Genomic DNA, 12,375 nt, shown 5'->3' with positions numbered 1-12,375 from the left:
ACTGTAATGAAACACCTCTTTCTGGAGGAGCCCTGGTGGCTCTCTGAAGCTATTTTGCTGAAACTGCTGTGTACGAAAAGATCCAATCAGTCGCTGAACTTATGTTTGGCCTATCCGGCCCTCTCACAGAGAGTGGTTGACAATCTGCCACCCAACCAGAATACGCCTCCAAAACGTCTGCACATACCTAGTTAAACACAAGACAAGAGAAAACAAAGCCCCCTGAACCCACAAAGGAAGCCCAAGAGGAAGAAACCTCCGGAACGAAACCAAAGAACCCAAAGGAACCCAGAATCGAACCAGGGGGAGCCCAAACCACCATATTTGCCGGCGGATATACACCACAGAAAGGCAAAGCAAAGCCCCCAGACAGAACCCCAAGGGAAACGGTCAAAACGGACCAAAAACCGAGGGACAAGGTGTGGGAGCAAGCATAACAGTCAGGGACACTGAACCCAAACCCTAGGGCCCAGACCCAAAACAGACAAAATGGAAAACCCCGTGTAAAATCATCTCAAATGTTCCCAGAGGAGCAGAAAACGGGCAGAAAACACCAGAAAAGCAAAGAAATGACAACAGGAGAATAAAACCCCTGAAAGAAGGTGAAAAACTCACCCAAGAACGCTCGCTCGCACACCCAGGCGCATGTAAACAAACCGCAACGCCACCCTGGTGGCCACGCCGGAAAACCGGGAGAAGAAAATTGCCACCAGAACAGGGGGTTGTGACCGACGCAAAAGATATGAAAACACGCCAGCAAAGTGGGAAGCAAGCAGACTGGATGGGCAAAAAACTCCGCCCAGAAGCAGAAAACCCCGGCAGGGTCAAACAGCCACAGAACGGCTGGCAGGCAACCCCCACAGCCCCGGAAACCCGCAACAGAGGCCCCGGGGCACAGACGTCCTCCAAGCCCTCCACCCTTAAAGAAAAGGAAGAGTCCATGGGAAAGGCAGCAAGAAAGGGCCGCTGGTAAGACCCAGAAGCCTTGGCAGTGGTCCGTCTAATTACCACAAGCTACCACAAGCTACGCAAGCTTCACTAAGCTTCCTGGCAATATGTTAGTAATGAATAAATATGATATATTTACTCATTATAATGTTGGTGTTGAATGTACAACACGAAAAAACAGTATTTTAATCTGAAAAAGTATCTTTTTATAAAGAAATTACACGAAAATAAAGAGCTGGTGACCCCAAATCAAGTCGACGATCCAAGCGTCGGTTAGGTTTGGTTAGGTTAGGTTGGGTTAGGTCAACCTAACCTAACATATCATATTTATTCATTATTAACGTATTGCCAGGAAGCTTTGTGAAGCTTGTGTAGCTTGTGGTAATTAGACGGACCCCATGGCAGGAGGAACAGGCTCGAAAACCTCCGTCCCCAACCCGAACGGGGCAGCCCCCGAAATTGCCCGAATCTCGGCCCCAACTAAACCCCACCCCAACCCCGAAACCCGCAGACGGTCCGGAGCCGGGAACAGGGAGGGAAAGGGGCGAACAACACCTAACCAAAACCCTGGGGCATCCGAGTGGGAAACTACCTAGCATGTTGCAGCAACCTAACCTAGCTTGCAACACGGATGCCGCCTGTACTCTGAACAGCAATAACATCAGGAGAGTACTGGAGAACAAGCAGAGAATCTCTCTCGCAAGACTCCAGGTCAAGGTGTCAGTGACCCAACAGGCAGCATAACTGGAGGTAAAAGTGGAGACTGTCACCCGGAGACAAGGGCACAGCAACCAACGATCCCGTACAAGATGGGTTGGAACCTAGAAGACACATTCAATGGACCACCGAGCACCGACAGGGGATTCCAGGGCTCGTAGGGGTAACAACTACGGAAAGCCTGGGCAAGGTGTTGATAATCGATTAAGAAACCCAAAAATAACAAGGGGATAGAGAACAACACTGAAAACCCCTGCTACGTGTACAATCGCGGGCGCCTAACAGAGGGCCACCAAACACTACCAGTGGAACTATAGCCACACTGGGCAGACCCCCACCAGGCAAAAGAAAATAAAAACAAAAGAAAAATCCCGCAAAAGTACACCGTCTCCAGAGGCAACAGGAACCGGTCGCCGCTTAGGTGGCAGATCACGCAACACCTTGACGCCCTAATCAGTACAATACCAGTCCCTACCCAAGGCTAAACAAGGGCCCCAAGCCCCAGCTGGCCCCAAGGGCACGGCAAATGCTGAGCCGAAAGAACCTCTACGGGAATGGTTCCCGAATGCCCCAGAGAAGATAATCCTGTCACGCAGTACTCACAGGGCACTTAGGGAAGGAAGCCCCTAAGTGCATGCAGCCCCGGCTCTGATGAGGAACACCTGGCCACCGCACAACACAACACACGGCAGTGAACGCCATACAAGGCAACCATCACCTAGGAAACTGAGGCCAGAGAAGTGTCTATCCCGGCTGACATTAGCTTACGAACTGATGCTAGGCAGCCGGCGCGGGGAAGGCTACGCAGACGATCGGCGCGGCAGTAAAGTGTGATGTTTGCTTGTTTCCTTGGGATTGTAGGGAGTTTCTACCTCTCTGTTCAGTTTTTTGTTTTAGTTTTTTACAATGTGGGGTTTGTTTTGTTATGCCTACCTTTCTGGGTGCCTAACCCCGGTCGATGGCAGATAAGGAAAACCCCAACCACAAGGGGGTTTTCCAGGGCCATTGCTCCCTGAAACCTCTCTGAAGGGGCCAGGTTCTGGCGTTGGTCCCTGGTAGGTCTGAACTCCTTAGCTAATGTCCTGGTCTAATATAACATACATTAGCCTGGTTGATACCTGGTTGATGGGGTTCTGGGAGTTGTTCTACTCCCCAAACCCGGCCCTAGGCTAGGCTTGACTTGTGAGAGTTTGGTCCACTAGGCTGGAGCCCGATAAGCTCCAGGGAGCCGTAGGGGCTCCCCACAGAAAAGGCTTTTGACAGAATCCCACACAAGAGGTTGTTCCGGAAACTGGAACATGCTGGAGGGGTGACAGGGAGACTTCTAACATGGACAAAAAAAATTCTAATTGACAGACAGATGAGGGCAGTAATCAGATATGATGTATCTGACTGGAGGAGTGTTAATAGCAGATTACCACAGGGTACTCTGGGAGCCGGCATCTGAGCGAACAGAACACTGGACACGTGATCCTGTGGTCCTGGGTTCAATCCCGGGCGCCGGCAAGAAACAAAGGGCAGAGTTTCTTTCACCCTATGCCCCTGTTACCTAGCAGTAAAATAGGTACCTGGGTGTTAGTCAGCTGTCACAGGCTGCTTCCTGGGGGTGGAGGCCTGGTCGCGGACCGGGCCGCAGGACACTAAGCCCCAAAATCATCTCAAGATAACCTCAAGGGTTCAGGTCTTGCACCAGTAATGTTCATCGTCTACATAAACGATCTACCAGAAGGAATATAGAATTATATGAATATGTTTGCAAATGATGATAAGCTACTGGGGAAGATAGGAATGTAGATGTTTGTCATGTCCTTCAAATTGATCTAGTAAAACAAGTGCTTGGAGTGTCAAGTGGCAAATGGAATTCAGTGTGAATAAATGCCATGTTATGTAATGTGGAATCTGTGATAATAGACCACACATACAACTCGCAAATTATGTGGAAAGGAATTACGGAATATACAACGAGACTTGAGGGCAGTTTTGGATAGTACGCTGTCGCCAGAGGAACAAATAAAGAACATTGTGAGAGGAGCGTATGCGTCACTTTCTAACTTCAGACTTGCTTTTAATCATATGGATGGTGAAATACTAAAGAAACTGTTCATGACTTGTGAGACCAAAACTGGAATATGCAGCTGTTGTACAGTGCCCAAATCTCAAGAAGCACATAAGGAAACTGGAAAAGGTGCAATGGCATACTACAAAATGTCTTCTGGAACTGAGCAACATGAGCTATGAGGAGATTAATCAGTTACACCTCTCAGAACTTGGGACTTTGAATTTTTTTGGCTGATTTTTTTCACAGATGTCAAACTATTTTCCTTGTTTCTTTAGGTTGTTTTGATGATTAGGGACCAGATTAGGGCCTTTTAACTTATGTAAAGTATATTAACCTACAACTTTCACATATTCAAGTACGAATGCCAAAGAATGTTTATTAAAACATACAAGTAAATTCATGAATTAGTTGTTGCCTTATTCATTGTCGATAACTTCAATTATATCTAAACTAGAATTTCAACTTACTTCAGTATCCAAAAATCTAGTTTCTGACCGATTCTCTCCATTTTTACATATAGTGTGCACAGCTGTCTGTTCTACAATCCCTATAGAATTGATTTTTCATAAACTCTAAACGTTTCGAATTAAAAAAATTTGTTTAAATTTGCGCATATTTCAAATGCCATATTGACAATTTTTTTTACAGTAAACTATACCAAAAACCTATATTCTAAATATACGAAAATGAAAATCATATGCTATTCTGAGATTATAACACCAAATGAACAATTGGTGATATTTTATATCTTTGCAGCTGATTTCAATATCTGAAGTTTTTAGTATTCAAATTATTTTTTATTTTCTTGTTTTCCAAGTTACAGTGTTATCATTTAGACAAAGTTGGAGCATTTGCCTAGTAGATTATGCACAAAACATTTGAAAGAGTTTCAGAAAATTTAAAAAACTGAGCTCAATGTCACACTTCATATGACGTTTTGTGCAGTTTGGGGATTAAACATGCCAAACCTAGAAGTTAGAAGAAAGAGAAGTGATATGACCACCACTTTCAAAATACTAACAAGAATCGACCAAATTGACTAAGAGGAATTCCTGAAACCAGCAACTTCACGAACAAGCAGACACTGATTCGAGCTAAAGAAACAAAGGTGCCGAAAAATTATTAGAAAATTTTCTTTTGCAACAAGTTAAGTGAGGTGGTGTGGAGGCCAAATCTGTCAGTATTTTCAAAGCTCTATACGACAAAGAGTACTGGGCGTACTCTATCATCCATTATAGCCATGAACGTTGCTCTCATCCTGTAATTACACTTAGATAATTACCAGTTGATTGACAGTTGAGATTCAGGACTAGAGGCAAAGCTCAACCTGAGCTAGCAAAACTAGCCGAGTACAAATAGGCGAGTACAGACATCTAGAGGGTTCACAGAAAATGAAGTCTCAAAACCACCAAACAATTTCACAAATGATTCACACACCACAAAGGATTCACTACAACTAGCTCAAAACTCATTGTACTAATTACTACTACTAGGCAGGCCCGCACCAGCTCTTTAATCGCATCAATACCTCACTTCTGGAGTTGATGAGCAACCCACAATGAACCGACGAATTTGGAAGGGGAGAAGGGAAATCATGGAGCCACAGGGGCTCTTCCAGAAAGAGGCATTTCAATACATTCAATGCTGGCTTTATGGAGGGATCACCCAGTGGCTCCTTAAAGCTAACTAACCACACGGAACAAAAACAGGACCTACTAGGATTTAGGAGAGGTAGCAGACACTAGGACAAAGAGAAGAAATCAAGCTAGGAAACATGATCCAAGGCAACACATGACTGATTAGAATCAGACACATTGACTAAATACTGGGCCACTAGAACCTTGTTAGAATGCCAGAACCCCCAACTGTGAACATCAGCCCAAGACATGCTAGAGAAGACAGTGGCCAAAGCCACATATCAGCCAACAGCATGGGCCTAAGTGTAGACTGGAGGCTGGCTAGATTAAATTACACTGTGGATGACCTTAGAAATGTGAGCCATTAGACAACAAATGATGCACTCCCAGCAGAACCAAGAAAAGAATCCTTTTGGAGGCCCACTGACTCGGAGAAGGCTGCAAATGAACAAACCAACCACCCAGGCCAAAAGAACACAACACAAGCCTCTATAGAAGAGCTGAAGCTCCCTAAGCCTACAGCAGGAGACAAGAGCCAATAAAAAAATAGCCTTAAGAAAAATCCAGCATTAAATATAATAAAATGCCAATTTCTGGGTGAGCCCCAGTGGCTCCCTGAAGCTACTATGCTGATAGTGTACCAAACTACTAGATGTCATCAGCCATAGAGTTCTTTTAGGTTTACCGAAGATCACGAGCCAGAACCCGGCCCTCTCTAGAGGAGCAGGGAGCTGTGGCACTATATGATCAAATTTCTATGAATATATCAGCCAGCTGCTCCACCCCTCAGTTCGATGATAGAAACACCCCCCCTCCCCCATATCCTGCAGGAAAGAAGGGTGTCAGGGAGCCATCAAGGCTCATATAGAAAGTGGCAATTCATTACATTCAACTCTTGATTCTGGGAGTAGCCTCTTCTGGCTCCCTGAAGCCATGTACCCATGGAAAAGGAACAAATGGGCAACAACAATGGAGGAGGGAACACTGCAGGAAATTTTGTTCAAATTTCAGTTGTACAATTGTATTTCTTTTTAAAGTATCACATACATACTTACAAAAAATTGCAGTGACTAAAACCAAATTCTGACACCAACAGTTAAGAGATGCACTGTAAACATTAATTTTTATTTTGCCTTATAAAATAATATTACAACTACACAAAAATTTTGAAATTCTTGCCAATAACTGGGAAATTGAAAACGGCTTAAATGTACTCACCTAAATCTAGCTTCTGGCATATTTGATTCTAATCTCCACTCGTCTGCAATAGGATCGTATCTTTCAATGGTTCCTCCAATATCTTCTCCCACCCATCCACCAAAGGCATAGAGGTAGCCTTCATGAGCACAAAGACCAAATTCACACCTTGGGATTACCATTGAAGATATATTTGTCCACATATCTTCCTGAGGATCGTATACTTCACCATTTGCCAAAATTTGAGACTCTTGTTCCCCTCCCACGACAAATATTCTCCCATTTAGTACAGCAATTCCAGGTAAAATCCTTCCTATCTCCATAGGGCATACTTTCTGCCATTCCTTTCTAAAGGTATCAAAACACTCGACACTTTCAAATGTACACTCAGACCTGGTCCATGAACTAATAAGTTCTCTCTTGGATCCACCAATAACATAAATTTTCTTTCGTGCACAAATTCTAGGCTGAACATACAAAGGAACCAAACTTCCCCTTTTGCTTAACAGGTCTTTCTGTATACTTCTTAGGGCCACCTTCAGACTGATATCACAACACTCATTGATTGATTTCTCAAGAAGTTTACTTGGAATTAAAGGAAGTCTAACTTGATTTAAAATTTCAAAAACATAACGCCTTCTAGTTGTTATGTCTTGCCCGATCCATCGAATGGCAGCAGAAAATACCTGAAAACAAAATTATGCATTTAAGTAATTTTTTTATTTATACTAATTGAGCAATTACAAGAAATTTGTAAGTTTGTTACATAAAAACTTTTATAGAAATAAGAACTGTAATAGTAAGTCACCACATCAGAGCTGTTAGTCCACTCTCTGATGTGCCTATCTTTTATTTATTTATTTATTTATTTTATTTATTTATTTATATATATATATATATATATATATATATATACAAGAAGGTACATTGGGATTGTGAGGATACATAATATAGTACTGTAATTACAATCTTGTAAAGCCACTAGTACGCGCAGCGTTTCAGCGGTCTAGATCAAACACCCTCTGATATTGGCCAGCATCTTATCCCACTTGTCTACCACTCCGTTACCAAACCAATACTTCCCATATTCTTCCTGAAACTAAACTTCGCCAGCTTATACTTTGCCCAACTGGGAAGGAAAGGGGAGGCGGGGGGGATGGGGGGGGGGTTGATACCTGCAGGCGCCGGGGATACTCTTCTTCCCCCCCCCCTTGACTCCTCTATTCCCACCCCTCTTCTTTTCCCCTCTCCCCATATCCCCTATCTTCCCTCACCTCCACCATATTCCTTCCCTTTTACCCTCTTTTCCTGCATGTTCCCCTCTCCCACTCTTTCTTCTAATCTCCCCCATTTTTCCTCCCTTCTCCCTTCCCTCCCCCCATCTTCCCTCTAACTTTGAGCAGTCAGATATACCCCTTCTCCCCATCTTCCCTTGAGGCCCACATACCCATCCCCCTTGGTCCCCCACTTCATTCTTCCTTTCATTCTACCCGACTCTTATTCCTGGTCTCTCCCAGCCTATATCTACCCTTTGCCCCTGCTTCCCCCATCTCCCCCTGGGTCCCTTCCCCCCCCCTGAATAGGGGCCTCGTAGCCTGGTGGATAGCGCACAGGACTCGTAATTCTGTGGCGCGGGTTCGATTCCCGCACGAGGCAGAAACAAATGGGCATAGTTTCTTTCACCCTGAATGCCCCTGTTACCTAGCAGTAAATAGGTACCTGGGTGTTAGTCAGCTGTCACGGGCTGCTTCCTGGGGGTGGAGGCCTGGTCGAGGACCGGGCCGCGGGGACACTAAAGCCCCGAAATCATCTCAAGATAACCTCAAGATAACCCCCCTTCTTCCGTCCTTTAATAATGACTACCGAGTAGTCATTAGTGTTAGCGAGAGCGGTGTTATTCTCACTACTCTCACCCACTGGGTACATTTACTTCTCCACCCACCAGACCATGCACAATTCCCCCCATTTAAGAAATAATTATATGTGTCAGATGCGGTAACACACCTAATTATTGGGATCATCTCAAAGCTCTCCAAATGTACCCCCTAGAAAGCAGATGAGAGAGATATTAAATAATATATACTGTACATGGAAACTGCTGGAGGGTCAAATCCCAAAATCTACACAGTGAAATAACATACTAGAGTGAATGATATGGAAAAAATACAGAATAGAACCAGTGAAGAGCACGGGTGCCATAGGCACAATAAGAGAACACTGTATGAACATCAGAGGTCCATGGTTGTTCAACATACTCCCAGCGAGTATAAGAAATATTGCCAAAACAAACGTGGACACCTTCAAGAGAAAACGTGATAGTTTTCATATGCAGACTAGTTATGAAAACTAACAGGCTAGATAGTTTTCTTCAAAAAGTGCCAGACCAACCAGGCTGTGGTGGATATGTGGGCCTGCAGGTCACTCCAAGCAATAGCCTGGTGGACCAAGCTCTCACAAGTCAAGCCTGGTCCTGGGCCGGGCTTGGGGAGAAAAAGAACCCTCAGAACCCCATCCAGGTACAATCCAGGTCATATTGCTGTTCTTTTCTCTCTCTCAAAGTTGCTGTTCTCCTCTTCCTTTTCTTAAGATTGCCGTTCTCCTCTTCCTTCTCTCAAGATTGCTGTTCTCCTCTTCCTTCTCTCAAGATTGCAGTTCTCCACTTTCCTTCCCTCAAGACTGCCATTCTTCTCTTCCTTCCCTCAAGATTGCCATTCTTCTCTTCCTTCTCTCAAGATTGCCATTCTTCTCTTCCTTCTCTCAAGACTGCAGTTCTCCTCTTCCTTCTCTCAAGATTGCAATTCTCCACTTCCTTCTCTCAAGATTGCCATTCTCTTCCTTCTCTCAAGATTGCAATTCTCCACTTCCTTCTCTCAAGACTGCTGTTCTCCACTTCCTTCTCTCAAGATTGCTGTTCTCTTTCTTTCCCCCAGAATGCAGGAAAAGACTACGCCATGAAAATGGCCGAGGGGTATTTATTACTACTAGTATTTCTTAAAAGCATTTCACTCAGGCCTACCCTGATCAGTCTATGTCTATCCCATATCCCAGACCATTACCCCTGCAAATATGGGTGAAGCTAGCCCCAAGAATCTGGCCTCCAGCTTTGGACAGACAGACAGACCCTCTCTTATGGGTATAGGTATTACAGATTGCAATATGGTCTGACAGTTTCAAGATCCAGGGTACAGTACTCTTGTCGCCCCAAGGAATGCATGCTGAACTCCCATAACCCCTCCTCCTATGGGTGATTCCTAATGCCTGGATTCAATCTGGTCATGGTATATTTGTGTTTTCTATAGAAAATCAATGTCCACTCTGTAATATGGTGACCAGAATTATATATTTATGCATACCTGTGCAGTTAAAAATAAAATTAATATGTGCCCCCTTTCATTATTGCTCGAAACGCTGTGCGTATTAGTGGCTTTAGGTATTGTATATACTAGCTCTATTTATAAATCCAACATTGTTTGTAACTCTTCATCTATGTATGTACATTTCCTGAATAAAAATTTTAATTTAATTCGTCCTCTCTCCCTTGATCGGTACTGTCTGTGCTTTACTTTATTTCTCACTATACAGCCAATGCCTCTTATAACTTCAGTCTTTTCTGTACATTCTATTCCTTACATCTTCAGTCTTTACATTACAGGTACTGTATATTTTATGCCTCTAACAGGCTAATTCCTAACTTGTTGAATTCTCCTCATTCCACACTCGGGCATCAGGATGATCAATTCACACCCAACTTTCACATTCAATCATAAAACAAATTTAGCTGTGCACTCAAACATCTTTGATTATGTTTTTAATTAACACCCTTACCCCTCATTGCATTTTTTAATGATATTGGCATCTGTTCCAATCATGACTCATTTCTTTGCAATTCTTCATTCATATTTGCTGAAATTATTCCCTAGATATTTTAAATACAGTACAGGTATTGGAATTTTATGCAACCGTATCTCATAAACCTTTAATCAAATATCATCACCCATATCTCACATATGGAAAGGAAAATGTGACGAGATAAGGAACTTCCTAATGAAAATACCAAGGGAAGCAGAACTCAGAGACAGGACTGTACAAGATACGATGGACTACGTCACCCAAAAGTGCCAGGAAGCTACAGACAGGTTTATCCAGGCCCAGAAGTGCCAGGAAGCTGCAGACAGGTTTATCCAGGCCCAGAAGTGTCAGAAAGCTACAGACAGGTTTATCCACACCCAGAAGTGCCAGGAAGCTGCAGACAGGTTTATCCAGGCCCAGAAGTGCCAGGAAGCTGTAGACAGGTTTATCCACACCCAGAAGTGCCAGGAAGCTGCAGACAGGTTTATCCAGGCCCAGAAGTGCCAGGAAGCTGCAGACAGGTTTATCCACACCCAGAAGTGCCAGGAAGCTGCAGACAGGTTTATCCAGGCCCAAAAGTTGAAAAACGAAAAGCAGCGGAAGAATCCATGATTCAATCAGGAATGTAAGGTAGCGAAGCAATTGAGTACAAGAACATGGAGAAACTACAGAAATAACAGAACATCAGAGGGCCAGAAATGAGTACCTCAGAGCAAGGAGAGAAGCAGAGATAGCATGAAAATGACATGGCAAGTGAAGCCAAGACCCAAACCAAAACTGCTTCACAGCCACATCAGGAAGAAAACAGCAGTGAAGGAACAAGTGATGAAACCGAGAAAAAGGGAGAACAGATACACAGAAAATGACAAGGTGTGTGAAGAACTCAGGAGACTCCAGGAGGTATTCACAATAGAGCAAGGAGAAGCCCCTGTACCAAGAAAGGAGGCGGTAAACCAAGCAACCTTGGAGGAATTTGAGCTCACCAGTGATGAGGTCAAAAGGAGTCTAATGGAGCTGAAGCAAAAGCTGTTGGACCTGACAGAATCTTACCATGGATACTAACAGAGGGTGCAGAAGCACCAATTGTGCCACTCTCTGTGGTGTATAACAGGTCACTGAAAACAGGAGACCTCCCAGAAAGCTGGAAGACGGCTAATGTAGTCCCAATATACAAGAAGGGTAACAGGCAAGAGGGATTGAACTACAGGCCAGTTTCCCTAACTTGTATACCATGCAAGGTGATGGAGAAGATCATGAGGAAAAGGCTAGTAGAACATCTAGAGAGACGGAGCTTCATAACACACCACCAGCATGGGTTCAGGGATGGTAAATCATGCCTCACAGGCTTAATAGAATTCTATGACCAGGCGACAAAAATTAGGTAAGAAAGAGAAGGGGTGGGCAGACTGCATTTTCTTGGACTGTCAGAAAGCTTTTGACACAGTACCCCATAAAATGCTGTTACAAAAGTTGGATAAACAGGCAGGAATGAGTAAAAGGTAAGGTGCTCCAGTGGATATGGGAGTATCTCAGCAACAGGAAACAGTGAGTAATTGTGAGGGAGGAGGCATCAGAATGGTGAGATGTCGCCAGCAGAGTCCCATAGGGCTCTGTACTTGGACCCATCCTGTTTTTTCTATATTTCTGATATATGTAAAGGATCTTCCAGAGGGTATGGACTCATTCCACTCAATGATTGCTGATAATGCCAAAGTTATGAGAAGAATCAAGACAGATGAAGATAGAGACTACAGGACAACTTGGACAAACTTAAAGAATGGTCTAGAAAATGGCTACTAAAGCTTAACTCGGGAAACTGTTAAGTAATGAAATTAGGTGACGGGAGCAGGAGGCCGAACACAGGGTACCACATCTGGGAGGTGAAATCCTTCAAGAGTAAAATAGAGAGAAAGATCTAGGGGTTGATATCACACCAAACCTGTTCCCAGAAGCCCACATCAAAAGGAT

At 44.0% G+C, this 12,375-nt stretch overlaps 1 protein-coding gene across 1 annotated transcript in view; it reads right to left on the bottom strand.

The window, feature by feature from the left end:
• The window catches only part of LOC123768915 (actin-binding protein IPP), a 37,332-nt gene that overhangs the window by 10,236 nt on the left and 14,721 nt on the right, over nucleotides 1-12,375 (bottom strand). The window contains exon 6 of the mRNA XM_045759726.2: nucleotides 6,580-7,244. Coding sequence (XP_045615682.1) covers nucleotides 6,580-7,244 — 665 coding nt within the window. The remainder of the gene's footprint in view (nucleotides 1-6,579; nucleotides 7,245-12,375) is intronic.

This window comes from Procambarus clarkii, chromosome 64, assembly GCF_040958095.1.
Source record: "Procambarus clarkii isolate CNS0578487 chromosome 64, FALCON_Pclarkii_2.0, whole genome shotgun sequence".
Taxonomy (NCBI): domain Eukaryota; kingdom Metazoa; phylum Arthropoda; class Malacostraca; order Decapoda; family Cambaridae; genus Procambarus; species Procambarus clarkii.
This window is presented reverse-complemented; position numbering and strand designations above follow the sequence as displayed.